Consider the following 15,180-nt stretch of genomic DNA (forward strand, 5'->3'; position numbering starts at 1 on the left):
ATTCAATGTAACTTTATTTAAAAGTGACAATTCCCAACAGACAACAACAATCGTCTGAAGCTGTTTAACAGAGTAAGGTAACAGCCTCCAATATTAGAGAGAAAGCCCCAAAAACCAGACAATCCACTGTGAGCAGCACTTGGTGATGGTGGGAAGGAAGAACTCCCTTTGACACAAAGATCCTCCCAGTGAAAACAAGCTCCAGGAGGAGCATTTATCAATCAATCAATCTTTATTTATAAAGCACTTTTCATACAAAGATGTAGCACAAAGTGCTTTACAGCCTCCAGGCTGGGCACACAGCAGGAGGGAGGCAAAGAAGCCCCCCAGCCAGGTTGAGAAGACCCACAGAGCCCCAGCAGCCACGGTCGATCACAACCCCGGTGCAGAGAGCCCCCTCCAAGGAAACACTGGAGATATGACCTAATAAGAGTATATACAGAATAAAATAAATAAAATAAATAAGAATGGGATACAGTATAAATATAAATAGAGTAAGAAGATAAAAAATGAATAAGAATAAAATCAATAAATATTAGGTAAAACCTAAATTAATAATATAAATAGAATAACAGGATAGAATAAATAAGCATAAAATAAATAAACGTTAAGTAAAAGCTAAATTAAAAAGGTGGTCTTGAGCCTGTTCTTAAAAACATGTATGTTCTCTGCGGCCCTGAGCTCCTCCGGCAGGCTGTTCCACAGACGAGGACCATACCACTGAAAAGCTGCCTCTCCGTGAGCATGTGTCCTGACTTTAGGGACAGTCAAAAGGCCAGTACCAGAGGACCTCAGGGTCCACGAGGGTTCATATGGTAAAAGCAGATCTGAGAGATAAGAAGGCCCAAGACCATTAAGACATTTAAAAACCAATAAAAGAACTTTAAAATCGATCCTGAAACACACGGGGAGCCAATGCAGCGATTCTAAAACCGGTGTAATGTGGGCCCGCCCTCTGGTCTTCGTCAGCACACGAGCTGCAGAGTTTTGTAAAAGTTGTAAAGGTGAAATATTCTTTTTGGGGAGACCAGAGAGCAGGGCAGTAATCAATGCGACTGGTAATAAAAGCATGCATCAACATCTGCGTGTTGGCCCGAGAGAGAATAGGGCGGACTCTGGCTATATTCTTTAGATGATAAAATCCAATTTTGGTTACATGTTTAATATGTGGGATAAAACCAAGCTCAGAGTCAAAAACAACACCCAGGTTTTTCACTTGTAGTGAAGGACATAGTGAAGATGCCTGTAATTTAGACAAGAGTTTCTCTCTATGAGCCTCAGGACCGACGATTAAAACTTCAGTTTTGTCCTGGTTAAGCTGTAAAAAGTTTTCTGCCATCCAAGATCTTATATCTAAAATACAGTTAAAAAGGGCATCCATTGGTCTGGTGTCATCAGGAGACACAGAGATGTACAGCTGAGTGTCGCCAGCGTAACAGTGGAAGTTCACTCCATGCCTCCTGATGACACCGCCTAGAGGGAGCATATTCAAATTTAAAAGTACAGGGCCTAAAACCGACCCTTGGGGCACACCACATGTCATTCTATGGATCTTAGAGGAGCATGTATCCATACTCACCATAAAAGTTCTGTCTGAGAGACAGGAAGTGAACCAGTTGTGTACAGCACCAGAGAGGCCCACCATGTGTTTCAGTCTGTTTAAAAGAATAGCGTGGTCTACTGTATCAAAGGCTGCGCTTAGATCCAGCAGCACCAGGACTGAGAGCTTTTGGGAGTCCCAGTTACATCTAAGATCATTTAAAACCTTTAGGAGAGCAGTCTCTGTGCTGTGGTTCACCCTAAATCCAGACTGGAATATCTCCAGGATCTGTCTATCATTCAGAGAGTCATTAATCTGAGTAAAAACAAGTTTTTCTAAAATTTTACTTAAAAATGGTGAGTTGGATACAGGTCTGTATTAAAATCATTACAATCCAAATTGCTCTTCTTCAGAAGGGGCCTCACCACCGCCGTTTTAAAGGCAGCAGGGAAGACAACCAACTGAAGAGAGCAATTCATCATGTATGAAAGCTCAGCTTCAAAAAAATCTACCATGACTGGTTGCAGGGTGAGGGGAAAGAGAAGAGATGAGCTCAGAGAGACACAAAGGTTAACGACAGTCGTGACATATAAAAGCATCAGGAGTGAAAAGAGGGGAGAAGAAAGCAGAGCATCATCAACAGCCTGAGCCTATAGCAGCATCACTAAGGGATGGTTCAGGGTCACCTGATCCAGCTCGAACTATAAGCTTTATCAAAAAGGAAAGTTTGAAGCTGATCTTCAAAGTAGAGAGTGTGTGTCTCCTGAACTCAAACTGGGAGCTGCTTCCACACCAAGTCCAACATAGCCAGGCTGAGTCGTTAGATTAGTCCAAAGTAAAGTCAGAAAGTCATTATTTGTGTCACATTTTAGTGGAAATGTACAACAACTGTCCAAAAGTTATTTCTAAATCTGATATTAAACAGTTTAAATGGTGAAAAAAGCTGTAAAGAAAACAGAGTCAATAAAAGCCTCTTTAGAGGGTCACCAGTTTAAAACTCAGACATTTAAACTGGTGATTCTCCTTCTCTGCTCCATTTCCTCTCTAGACTTCCTGTTCCTAGGAGGGATTTGATTGGCTGAACGTCCTTTTAGCCTTTCTTTAGTTCTTTGGGTGCTAATCAAAGAGGTAAACACACGAGTCATGTGACGTGACATAAGTAGCGCTCTGATTGGTTGGGATTGACAAACTATGGTGCTGTTTGCAAGCTTAGCTTTGCAGAGGCAAGAAAATCTCTTAGATAGGGATGAGACGCTCCACAGTGACGTTTCCACACTTTGGAGCTTCTGAAGTGCAGATGTTTGGAAACGCTGCTCCAACACGTGGTTCAAACACTCAGATCACGTGACCTCAGCTGCCACAGGTGGCATACCTGCGGCTTCCATGTTAGCATGTTAGCTTCAACAGGTGGTCAGTGTGAGAGCAGAAGATGATATCAGTGACATCCAAACAAGGAAGGAAGAGACTGTTGAAGGCAGCGAGCTGTGACTGCTGTGAACAGTGTTCTCACACTATTTTCTCCCTGTGTCAACATACATGAGGCTGTTTCAGCTGCAACACACCACAAACACCTTTATACAACTAAATATACTGAGCGCACACTGCTGTGGTTGCTGTGGTAACCATTCATATATCCAGCTGTTTGTGGCCGAGTCTGCTTCCTCATCCTTGGGAAAAACCCTCAAAGTTTGATGCGTTTTTGACTTGAAGCTTTTTGTGATTTGGTTTTATTTGTTGTTCTACACACTGTGAAACAAAGCTAGAAGCCCCTGTGGTGCAGTGGGGGACTCAAACCCAGGACCCAACCTGCTCCAACAACAGTCAGAAGGATTTTATTAAGTCTCATTTTCTGTTCATTAGAAAAACATCAATAATGAAGAGCACATGTTTATAGAGGCACATTCGGACCAATGACAACAGTCCATTCACACTGACCTCCACATTTTTAAATGTGAGTAAACACATCATGGTTCTGGTGCTGATGTGATATCTGGGACAGGTGATGATTTTGAACTCAGTCTGAGTTTTGATTACATTGAACCTGCACTGCTTTCTCCTGTTTATGACACATTTAAACCCAAAGTCTCAGCTGGATAACAAAGAACGAGGAAAAACACATTTGTTGAGAGAATTGTTAACAAATGTGGTGAGAGTGTTGTAACAGTTACAGACAGAACTTTGATTTCTTTATTTAAATGCATTCAAGGACATTTTTTTACTCACATTATGTCGCTTCCACAATGTTATTTTTCTCTCCTACTATGTACGTTACAATTACATTAGCATGACCATTTATCCAAATTAGGCGATGACGTCTTTTAGCAACTTCCAAAAACTTTTAGGACAGCCAATAGCAATTTTCCTTACTGAGGAGTTGGCAACACTGCTAGGAGCAGTGGGTGGATGGCAGCATCATCATGAAGGATCAGTGTGAGAATAAATCATCATCTACAAAGAAAACCAGTCTGCGTGTCTGACGCTCTTGTTAGAAAGACGCAGTCGCAGCTTGTGGGTGCAGTTAGCTGGTTTGCTAGTTAGCTGCTCTGCTAGTTAGCTGGGAGCTAACTCACTCGAACATTTGATGCTAAACTGTCTAAACTGTGTGAGCAGCATTCATTGCTGCTCTCTGTTACTCTCCAGCCTCTCTTTAACTTAGTCCTCTCATTTTTTTTCCTCCTTACAAACTAGAAAATCTTTTTCAGCTTCTCCTCCACACCCGAGCTGTGGCTAAGGTGCTACCAGCACGCAGGCTCGGTGTGTCCAAATTTATGGGCTGCATCCTCCTGAGGACACATTTGTAGACCGATAATGTCACAGCGATGCACCAAAGGCTGTCCAAATTCGTGGACTCCTCCGAATGCAGCCGACAAACGCGTCCTCCTTTTCCCCGAATTTGAAGGATGGGTCGGGTGTGTCCTTCGTGGCCCACCTTATCCCAGAATTCATATTGCAGCCCAGCCAAACTCCAGTTTCTGGTAATGGCGACCGCTACTAAGATTTAAAATTACAAAATCACAAAACTTTTAACATATTTTCAGGCGAGAATGTGAGTGTGTAAACTTCAAATATCTGCTCAGTTTATCAAGATATCGCATATTTGCAAAAGTGCTTCGACGTTTTCGGAGACGTCTGTTACCCACCAGCTCGATAGCTAGCCAAGAGCTCCAGGGTCACTGAAGCCGCCGAGAACGGCACAACTCCCTGCACATCATTTTCAGATCACCGCGCAGTTTCGCTAATCAGGTTAAAAGTAATATATAAGTCACTTAGACAACCTAAAAATGCTATTGTTTGGCTTTTTCTGTGTTTTATTTGTTCGTGAGTAAATCGGTTTGGCTGAGATTAAAGTTATTAGATTAGATAAGATCAAATAAAACTTTATTTTTCCCCCGGGTTGGTTCCTCCTTGGTTTTTACACAACTGAATAAACATCAAACAAAAAACTGATTAAACAGAAGTGTGAGATGGTCAACGATTTACGCCAGAGTCCTGTTATATTTTAGATAGCAAGGAGCAGACAGCAGAGTTTATTAAACTCCACCGAGACAGCGGTGACACCAATCAGAAGGCTAGACCGTCCAATTCCATGGCCGTTTACTTCCGGCCTACCTGACCTTCTGAGGACCCGGCCCACGGAGACCGCGAAGGCCGGGTCCTCAGGAGGATGCAGCCCATGAATTTGGACACGACCACAGTCTTTCCCACTCAACAGTTACACTCGTCACCCAGACTAACAACACTCCACATGTTCACAACTAGGAGGCGCTAAAAGACCACATACAGTGAGATTATCAGTAAATGTCTGCTGTGTCTGACGGTGACTTGAGTTTTTACTAACTGGCTACATGAGCAGGATTAGCTGCAGTTCCATCTTTGTAAAAGAGACTCAGCATTAGAACCAAACAGAAACATTTCTACTTTTTCTGCAGCACCAGCTGAATGCATGGAGCCTAAACTCCAGTGACAATGAGACATATACAGTGTGACTGCTGTGAATTTACAGCTGGGCCTCATTCACTGACATTAGTCAGATATGACTGAATCTATATCACACTTAAAGCTTTCTGTAAATGAAAGAATCAGTGAAAATGAGGCACTTCAGTTGATTTTAAACAAAAACTCTGAACATAACCTGATCCAGACCAGGTTATTGGTTCAGCATCAGTAACCATGGTGATGTAGCCAGGTAAACACAGAGCTAGACAGAGACAGACAATTTATGCTGACAATCACACATTTCCAGTTAACCTTGCATGCATGTTCTTGGACTGTGGGAGGAAGAGTACCTGAAGACAACCCACATAGACCACACTATCACCCCTATTTACAGAATTATAATCTAATTAGATGATAAAGTAATAAATTATTTGGTATTTTAATAAAAATACATTTTAGCAATAGTTTATAAGTCAACAAATATAGTTTTAAAAAAGTGACAAATCAAACAGTCAAAATCTTCTACAGCTGAAACTGATGTAGACAATGTCGGGGGAGGAAGTAAAAGTAAAAACCAGAGACAATAACTACCAAAATAAAACAGGAAGTGAATAACATTCAAGCTCACTTTAAGCTCAACAGTCAAATTCTGTTTTCTATTAATCTATTGTTTTGAATTTTTGTTTACATTTTGTGTTTAAAAGAGGCAATGAGTCATATCACTATGACCAAATATATATTTCATCTTTTCGGTCAGAAATAATCAATTGATTATATTTTTATTACTAAATTTTTCTGAAAATCAAATTCTGATATCTGAACAAACAGCTCTGTAAAAACCTTCAGAATACAGGAATCGAACTAGAAGGTTTGGTGGATGAAACACTGCTAAAATAAAGAATTTGGACTCAGAGGAGCAGACGGGACATTTCATTGCAAATGAAAGACAGAAAGTGAACAAATGTCACTAAAAACCCCAGAAACTAATTTCTACATTCAGACTTTTTTAAAATCAATTTCCTGTTTATGCAGTAATAGAAATAAGGTTTAACATGATCATCAGTGGAACATTTTAAATCCTGACCTGAGAGTTTCCATTTTACAGCGTGGACTCTTCACTCCAGCAGACAGAAGCTTCACTCCTGAATCCTGCAGGTCAGAGTTACTCAGGTCCAGCTGTCTCAGACTAGAGGACTGGGAGCTGAGAGCTGAGGACAGCGCTTCAAAGCCTCTCTCTGAGAGCTTACAGTGACTCAGTCTGAAAAATGACAGATAAACATTAAACAAACACTGTTATTAAATTGCAATGAGGGTGCACAAAAGAGTTTTTAGATTTTGCAATAAATCCTGTTTTTTTACTAAGAGTCAACACTAGGAGATGACACTAACATAAAACTATTACAGAAGTTTAACTGACTTTTTTCCCAATTAGTGGCTTCTTATTGGTTAATTCTGTCAATTGATGAAAAGCACAACATAACTTGATCTCACCTCAGAGTATTCAGTTTACAGTGTGGACTTCTCAGTCCTGCAGAAAGAAACTCCACTCCTGGATCTTGCAGGTTGTTGATACTCAGGTGCAGCTCTCTCAGAATAGAGGACTGGGAGCTGAGAGCAGAGGACAGAGCTTCACAGCCTCTGTCTGAGAGGTCAGGGACACTCAGCCTAAAAACCAAAAAAAAAAATAAAAACATAATCTGAAAAATTGTCATTTGATAACAAACTGTTTGTGATTAATTTAAATCACTTCTTGTGTTGAACCTTTGAAAGAAAGACAAATGCCAGTGTGCATTACTATTAATGGCTAAAAAACGTTTTAGTTTAAAAATGTTCCCTGTGTAAATATAAAGACCTGGAACTTGCTCATTAAATGCTAAACAAAAGCAAGTGATGACTCATTCTGTGAACAGGTGATAGGCAAGACTGTAAGCATGTAGCAATGAGAGGGAAGGCTGGCTCATATCCTGGTGAGTGAGGGTTAGTTACTCTAGGAAAAGGTCAAGATATGATTGAGAGATTCTGGGAGACTGAACCAGTGAAATTTTCATGGAAAATATTTCAATTAAAGCAGATATAGTTATTAGTCCTTCCATCAGTCGTCCACAAAGCAGTGAGATAAAGTCTCAAGTCTCATTCTGCACAGTGTAAATGTCAGTGTCCTCCGGGTCCTCACAGATCATTGCATTCTGTCACAAATTGTCATGGTTCACAGACTGTGTACAGTCGGAAATCAAAGTGCACGGCATAGGAGAGATTGAAAAACAATCAAGCATGCAGATCTAACAACAGGAAACCAGAAGAAACACGAGGAATATAATTGATTCAGCAGCTGCAGATCCTTGGAACTGTACTGGTGAGGCAGATTGTAACATATAGAAGTGAACTCATCTTCAGCTGAGCAGTGCACTGATGCAGAGCAATAAGACCAGAGGAGGAATGAGGGAGTTGATCACCTATGGGTCCATCACAGTCTTTGAACGTCTTCAGTCAGTACAGAATCATGCTGCGAGGCTTTTAACCAGCACATGAAATAGACTGGACATTACTCCAGTTTAATCTCTCACACTGGTAACCAGTTCATTTTAGGCGTTATTTAAAGATTTAGTCCTTACTTTTAGTCCCAGTCTATATTTCTGACTTTCTACAATCCTACAGCTCTTCTCACATCTGAGATCTTCCAGTCAATGGCTTTTACTGGTCCCACTAACTCATTTATTCAGACTCTAGTATTCAGAGTGGCCTTTAACTAGTTTAGGCTGTATGATGTTCAGTGTTTGCTGTTTAATGTTTTTATCTTCTGTGTTTTTTATTGCCTGTTTCTATTGTAAAGCACTTTGTGGTTTTTGACCTGTGAAAGCTGCTGTATAAATAAATTTTACTTACAGGATGATTCTGGACATGACTTTGATAAAAGCTGACACCCAGATATGTTTAAGACACTCTGACATTTACTGCTGCTATCAAACATTAACTATAATATACTGTATTTAGTGCTGATGATCATGTAAAAAATATGTTTAAGTTTTTAAGGGTCCATCACACATTACACTGTTTATGTTATAAATAAAAGCCTGATCACATGTTTACTCACAGAGCTTTGTTGGAGGCTTTGACCACTGGCAGCAGCCTCAGAAGAGCCTCCTCTGAAGCAGAGTATTTCTGCAGGTCAAACACATCCAGATCTTTTTCTGATGACAGTAAGATGAAGACCAGAGCTGACCACTGAGCAGGAGACAGTTCGTCTGTGGAGAGACTTCCTGATCTCAGGGACTGTTGGATCTCCTCCACTAGAGAACGATCATTCAGTTCATTCAGACAGTGGAACAGATTGATGCTTTTCTCTGCAGACAGATTATCACTGAGATTAATCTTGATGTACTGAACTGTTTGCTGATTGGTCTGTGAGCTACTTCCTGTCTGTGTCAGCAGACCTCGTAGGAGAGTCTGATTGGTCTGCAGTGAAAGACCCAGGAGGAAGCGGAGGAACAAGTCCAGGTGTCCATTTGGACTCTGTAAGGCCTTATTCACAGCAGTCTGGTGAAGTGATTGGAGTTTTAGTTTGTTAAATAATTTAGATTTCTTAGAGGTTGATTGTCGTTCTTCCAGCAGATTGAGTCCAGAGTTGATGAAGGTCAGATGGACATGAAGAGCAGCCAGAAACTCCTGAACACTCAGATGGATGAAGCAGAACACCTTGTCCTGGTACAGTCCTCTCTCCTCTTTAAAGATCTGTGTGAACACTCCTGAGTACCTTGAGGCTGCTCTGATATCGATGCCACACTCTGTCAGGTCTGATTCATAGAAGATCAGGTTTCCTTTCTGCAGCTGATCAAAAGCCAGTTTTCCCAGAGACTTAATCATCTTCCTGCTCTCTGGACTCCAGTGTGGATCTGTCTCAGCTCCTCCATCATACTTGACCTTCTTCACTTTGGCCTGAACCACCAGGAAGTGGATGTACATCTCAGTCAGGGTCTTGGGCAGCTGTCCTCCTTCTCTGGTTTCCAGCACATCCTCCAGAACTGTAGCAGTGATCCAGCAGAAGACTGGGATGTGGCACATGATGTGGAGGCTTCGTGATGTCTTGATGTGGGAGATGATCCTGCTGGCCTGCTCCTCATCTCTGAATCTCTTCATGAAGTACTCCTCCTTCTGTGGGTCAGTGAACCCTCTGACCTCTGTCACCATGCCAACACAGTCAGGAGGGATCTGATTGGCTGCTGCAGGTCGTGTGGTTATCCAGAGGCGAGCAGAGGGAAGCAGTTTCCCCCTGATGAGGTTTGTCAGCAGCACATCCACTGAGGTGGACTTTCTAGTGTCAGTTAGGATTGTAGTTTTGTGGAAGTCCAGAGGAAGTCGACACTCATCCAGACCATCAAAGATGAACACAACCTGGAAGTCTTCAAAGCTGCAGATTCCTGCTTCTTTGGTTTCAGTAAAGAAGTGATGAACAAGTCCCACCAAGCTGAACTTTTCCTCTTTCAGCACATTCAGCTCTCTGAAAGTGAATGGAAACATGAACTGCATGTCCTGGTTGGCTTTGTCTTCAGCCCAGTCCAGGGTGTATTTCTGTGTTAAGACTGTTTTCCCAATGCCAGCCACTCCCTTTGTCAGCACTGTTCTGATTGGTTCATCTCTTCCAGGTGGGAGTTTAAAGATGTCTTCTTGTCTGATGGTTGTTTCTGGTCTGTCTGGTTTCCTGGATGCTGTTTCAATCTGTCTGACCTCATGTTCATCATTGACCTCTGCAGTCCCTCCCTCTGTGATGTAGAGCTCTGTGTAGATCTGATTCAGAAGGGTTGGGTTTCCTGCTTTAGCGATGCCCTCAAACACACACTGGAACTTCTTCTTCAGAGCAGATTTAAGGTTACGATGACAAACTGCAGCTGGAAGTTCTGAATAATAATAATAAAAATACAACTTCAACAAATATATTTTACAAAACGCTGATGACATTTTCTGACCCACTGAGAAATGACTTAACACACTGGTGTCATGAGTGTCTCATTTATCTAACAGCTTAAAACCTTAAGTAAGAAATCCTCTTACGTCTCTGCAGACGGTCAGCCAGCTCCTCCTGCTTCATTCTCCTCAGGAAGTCCACTGCGATCTTCACAAATGCCTCTCTGCTGCTCCTCTGCTCATCATCCTCCCTCTGAAACTCCAAGCACTGGGGCTTATTTGGATTCAGAGCCTTCTGGATCTTCTTCAGCTCGTTCTTCACAAAAGTGATGATGTTGTCCTCCAGCAGCTGGAACAGAATACTTTATGAATGAACCACCACTCTGAACTTCAGTCTACACAACATCCACTTCTTTACGATCAAGGGGCATATCATCCACGATCTCTTCACCAATTATAAGTTTGACTTTATCTGATTAACGGAGACATTCTCCACAACTCCACGGTCCCAAAACGTTGATTCTGTTCATATGAATGCAGCGATTTCAGTGGGAGAAGAATTTCACTGGTGTTCAGAGCTGAACTATCAACAGGTTGATGATCGAAGCCAGAAACTTGAAGATGTTATAGGTGACAGAGTTGATCATACAGACAACTGGTCTTAAAGGTTCACTCTGTTTATGCATACAGATCAGTATTTAAGGTTTGACTCTCATCATCCACTGGAGCACAAACTGGGCGTCATCAGGACGCTACAACACAGAACAAACGCCATCCCCTCAGACACAGCAGCCAGGGACGCAGAAGAACATCACATCAAGAAGGTCCTGAGGAAATGTGAACCAGCTGACCAAACATATCCTGCTGCAGGATGTTAACATAGCAACATACTGATGATCCCACTCACTGTGAACAACACATTTGGACCTGATTTGTTGCTCTGGTTTACACGTGAACTTTGACTGCTGTCACCAACTTGAGAGGCTCTACAGAAAAACTGGGACTTGTCCACAAACAGATGTATAAAAGTCATAAAGTACATTACAAGGACAGCATTGCCCAATCAACTCTAATTACTATGGCCATGTTATCTCTTCTAATTAAGGTACAGACACTCAAACTAGCTGCTTTCAGTGAGAAGTCAAATGTCTGAATATGAGCTGGAAGCTGCTGAGAGTCCTCCCTCCTTCCCATGGGGTTTACTTTCTCTACTACTTTCACTATAAACACGCCCCTTTCATGCACCTGCAGAGGGCCACCAGCAGATGGAGCTGTCTTAAACAAATCCACTTGGATAGTTAGCTGTAGATGATTTTCTCAGTATGATTGTAGGATTTTGAGTTACTCTTTAGATTTATTTAAACTCTTATATTGTGCACAAGTGTTGAACGACCCATAATTTCTCTGTACTTTTCATAAGAGCAGCCAGACTTTCAGCTAGTTTTTCTTTTGCTCTGCAGGCTTTATGAAGGTGTGTCAAAGTTGTTCTTTGGACATTGGCTGCTTTTTAAATCATTTTCAGTCCTCGTACAGGAACATTCTTCAAGCTAAATCCAAGTATATTAGACCAGAGTAAACTTGATAGATATGCGTGTGTGTGTAACTCTTAGAGCTGTTTGGCTGCTTTTTATGGGGGCTGGGTCTTTGGAAAGTGAGCAAACAACAGTTTTAGTAACACACCCTGAACTGCACACTTTAACAAACAACATGAGATTTTATCTGTAATGTAAAAATCCTGTGATTCACTGTTATAAAGCACAAACACATCTATGGCCCCGTTTCTATTAGTAGCTGCTCAGATCGACTGGAGCCATTGGTTTCCATTACAGTTGAGGACCACCTAATGTGGTCGTCTCAATACAGCAGAGTGTCGACTCACATCATTAGTAAGTGCTAATGCTGCTAATTTCCATCATATTTGTCATTTATTTCTCAAAGTTATTGAAGAAACAGTTATTCAGCTTCATTCCCACTGATCTCGACTACAAACTGTTTCTCTTTGGTTTTTGTTTAAAGCCTCGATGTTTAAAACGTTTCCCTGTGATCACATTTGCACCGTCTGATTACAAAGTTTGTTTCTTTTGGTCATTTAGTCCACAGAGTCCTTGGTGTTCTGAAAGCGACCTATAAATAAATGTATTATTATTAATATTAATAATAAAGTAGTTGTTGTACATGTACAGACCATAAACATGGAGTCCAGCTGTGTTTGATGCTGCTGGGCAGACTGACCACTGGGAACCTCTGAGCTCTGCTGGTCCACTCTGTGGAGGAACCATGGACACACACACACACATGAAGCCACTTTCATTATTAAAATGTGAATTTAGCCTCTAAAAGCTGTGTTCAGTCAGTGTTGCTGCTTCCTGTGTCTAACCTCACGTATGTGCTTCTGAAAGAACTGTTAAAAATTCCCGTAAACACTTTTAAACCTGTGAAAAAAACCTTTTTAGAACAGTTTAAGCTGTTATATGTTGAACTCTTGGCTGACATCATATTGAATGCTGTGGACTCAGAATATGATGTCACTCAAGTTTACATGTGTGTGAAGGCAGACGAGTCAGTACTTTGGTAATACAGTGTAAAGTTGAATTTATTGATTGATTTCCATGAACACCACTGTGGCTCAGTGTTGTCCTGATGGAGTCTCATTAACAGCAGCCAGTATGATCCAGGCTTTAGCTGCTGGGTCTCTGTGTGACCTCTCAGACTGTTTAACAGATCAGACACAAAGAGAATCAGAGCAGCTCTGTTCTTTAAAGACAAACATGAACCCACTCAGGTCACACTTTCCCCACAGATATGAGCATCACTGTCCTCAAACAGCAAATGACCAAGTCTAACATTTGGATCTTTTCTCTTTCATTGTTTTCTTTTTAATGAATCTTTGTAACAATCTGAGGATGTTTCAGGTCATATTTATCCAGGAAACACAAACATGTAAAGGAGTCATCACAGCTCTCTGACCTCGTTGGTCCAGGTTCACCACTGAAGAATGGAGGTTCATCTTTGGACACGTCACTCCTCACAGACGGACAGCTGGACCCTGCAGACTGTGACCTCTGACCTCTGCATACACAAACATGATTGAAGCAGCTGTGATCACACAGACTGCAGATAATGCAGCTGTTTCCTGTCAGTAACAGTCCTCTTAGATTAGAGTTCAGCTTTTTACAGGAAAACTGGACAAAACTGATTTTTGTTACAAATTCATTTTCATTTCCTCTCAGCTCACAAACACAGTCAGACAATCAACCAGAATCAACACTGATTATAATGTCAGTGCAGAATTATTTCTGTAACTCAGTGAGTTCAGCTCTCTGACCTCGTTGGTCCAGGTTCAGCACTGAAGTGTGGATTTTGATCTTTGGACCGGTCACTCCTCACAGACGGACAGCTGGACCCTGCAGACTCTGCTCTGTCCTCCTCTTCCTCCATCATCATCTTCAGTCAGTCTGAGAGGTAAACCACAAACACTCAGTGAGTTCACATTAACAGGAGTAACTGAGTTACAGTCGCTGACCTCTGACCTGTCATGTAACCTAGAAACCAGGTCAATATGTCTGTAGGTTCAGTCATCCAGGTCATGTGATCTAAGGAGCTTAGAAAGAAAATAGAGACTTCTTTAAGTTTCTGGAAGACGTTTCATCCGAGAAGCTTCTTCAGTTTTAAAACCAAACGGTGGAGAGTCCCAGATATTTAAACCTGAGACGGAAAGAAAGCATGTCGCTGATCCACTATTGATCATGTGATGAGACACATGATCAATGGTGGGTCAACAATATAACAACAATATAAACACTTATTTCAAGGATGAAACTGCGAGTCTGATCACCAGGAGCACAAACATCTGGATCACAAACATGTGGAGCACAAACATGTGGAGCACAAACATGTGGAGCACAAACATCTGGAGCACAGACATCTGGAGCACAGACATCTGGAGCACAGACATCTGGAGCACAAACATCTGGAGCACAGACATGTGGAGCACAAACATGTGGAGCACAGACATGTGGAGCAGCATGTTGATGCTGTTGGTTGAAATCCTGAAGACTGAAGTCCAGGCAGCTCCAGCAATGATCCACTGATGTGTTTTTATTCCACGTATGAATGTTGTTATTGACAGAGATGAAGTTACTCAAAAAAGTCATTATTACACATATTACACAGAACACTTTAATTAAAAGTAATGGAGTATGTTACTTCATTACTCCTCATAACAGTACTTTCATGTTACTGTGTAAAATGAGCTGAAACACTGTCTCATAATCACCATAATCTAAAGCTGAGGTACAGCCCCACACACCAACACAGATCCTGATGAGGTCACGTGATCTTTCTCTGAGTGTTTATGAACACAAATCAAAGATGAAACAGCACAAAGACACTTCAAAGTGATTCTACTGTAGAAACATGAACAGGTAGAAACCTGCAGCCTGACTGCTCATCACTTTGTTACCTGTTCAGGTTCAGCAGCAGCAGCTGTGCTTTATCACGGTGCTGGTCTGGGGTCAGTGTTTACTCAGCTTTAACGTCACTCTGGCTTCTTGGCTAGCTTAGCGTTAGCTTAGCTTTAGCTTAGCGTTAACATGCTGTCAGGTGTCTCGTGTGGTGTGTAAATAGGGCTTTGGAGCGTGATGTCACGGGGGTGGGCGTGGAAAGGATTTTGGCCTGGAGCGAAGGCACACACAACAGCCACGGTTCGTATTTGCTGTGTGGTCCGCTGCAATGTTCGATCGCACGACCGGTGTTCCAGATCTACTGGCATTTAGATCAACTGGCGTTGGTCGAACAGATGTTTG

The 15,180-nt window shown here is 41.8% G+C and overlaps 2 protein-coding genes across 7 annotated transcripts in view; both read right to left on the reverse strand.

The window, feature by feature from the left end:
- LOC146498534 (protein NLRC3-like) overlaps window positions 1–6,645 on the reverse strand; it is a 64,951-nt gene extending 58,306 nt beyond the window's left edge. The window contains exon 1 of the mRNA XM_085139949.1: window positions 6,561–6,645. The gene's annotated coding sequence lies outside the window, so the exon portion shown is untranslated. The remainder of the gene's footprint in view (window positions 1–6,560) is intronic.
- The window catches only part of LOC146498537 (protein NLRC3-like), an 80,340-nt gene that overhangs the window by 5,938 nt on the left and 59,222 nt on the right, over window positions 1–15,180 (reverse strand). For 2 of the 6 annotated variants that reach the window (XM_085139915.1, XM_085139916.1), the window contains one exon: window positions 6,561–6,734. In XM_085139915.1, the coding sequence (XP_084996041.1) occupies window positions 6,561–6,734 (174 nt within the window). Of the gene's footprint in view, window positions 1–6,560; window positions 6,735–6,967; window positions 7,142–8,567; window positions 10,369–10,522; window positions 10,725–12,560; window positions 12,640–13,342; window positions 13,445–13,700; window positions 14,086–15,180 lie in introns of those variants that run through there. The other 4 variants (XM_085139919.1, XM_085139922.1, XM_085139923.1 and 1 more) reach the window with 4 other exon arrangements.

Source organism: Neolamprologus multifasciatus, chromosome 18 (assembly GCF_963576455.1).
Source record: "Neolamprologus multifasciatus chromosome 18, fNeoMul1.2, whole genome shotgun sequence".
Taxonomy (NCBI): Eukaryota; Metazoa; Chordata; class Actinopteri; order Cichliformes; family Cichlidae; genus Neolamprologus; species Neolamprologus multifasciatus.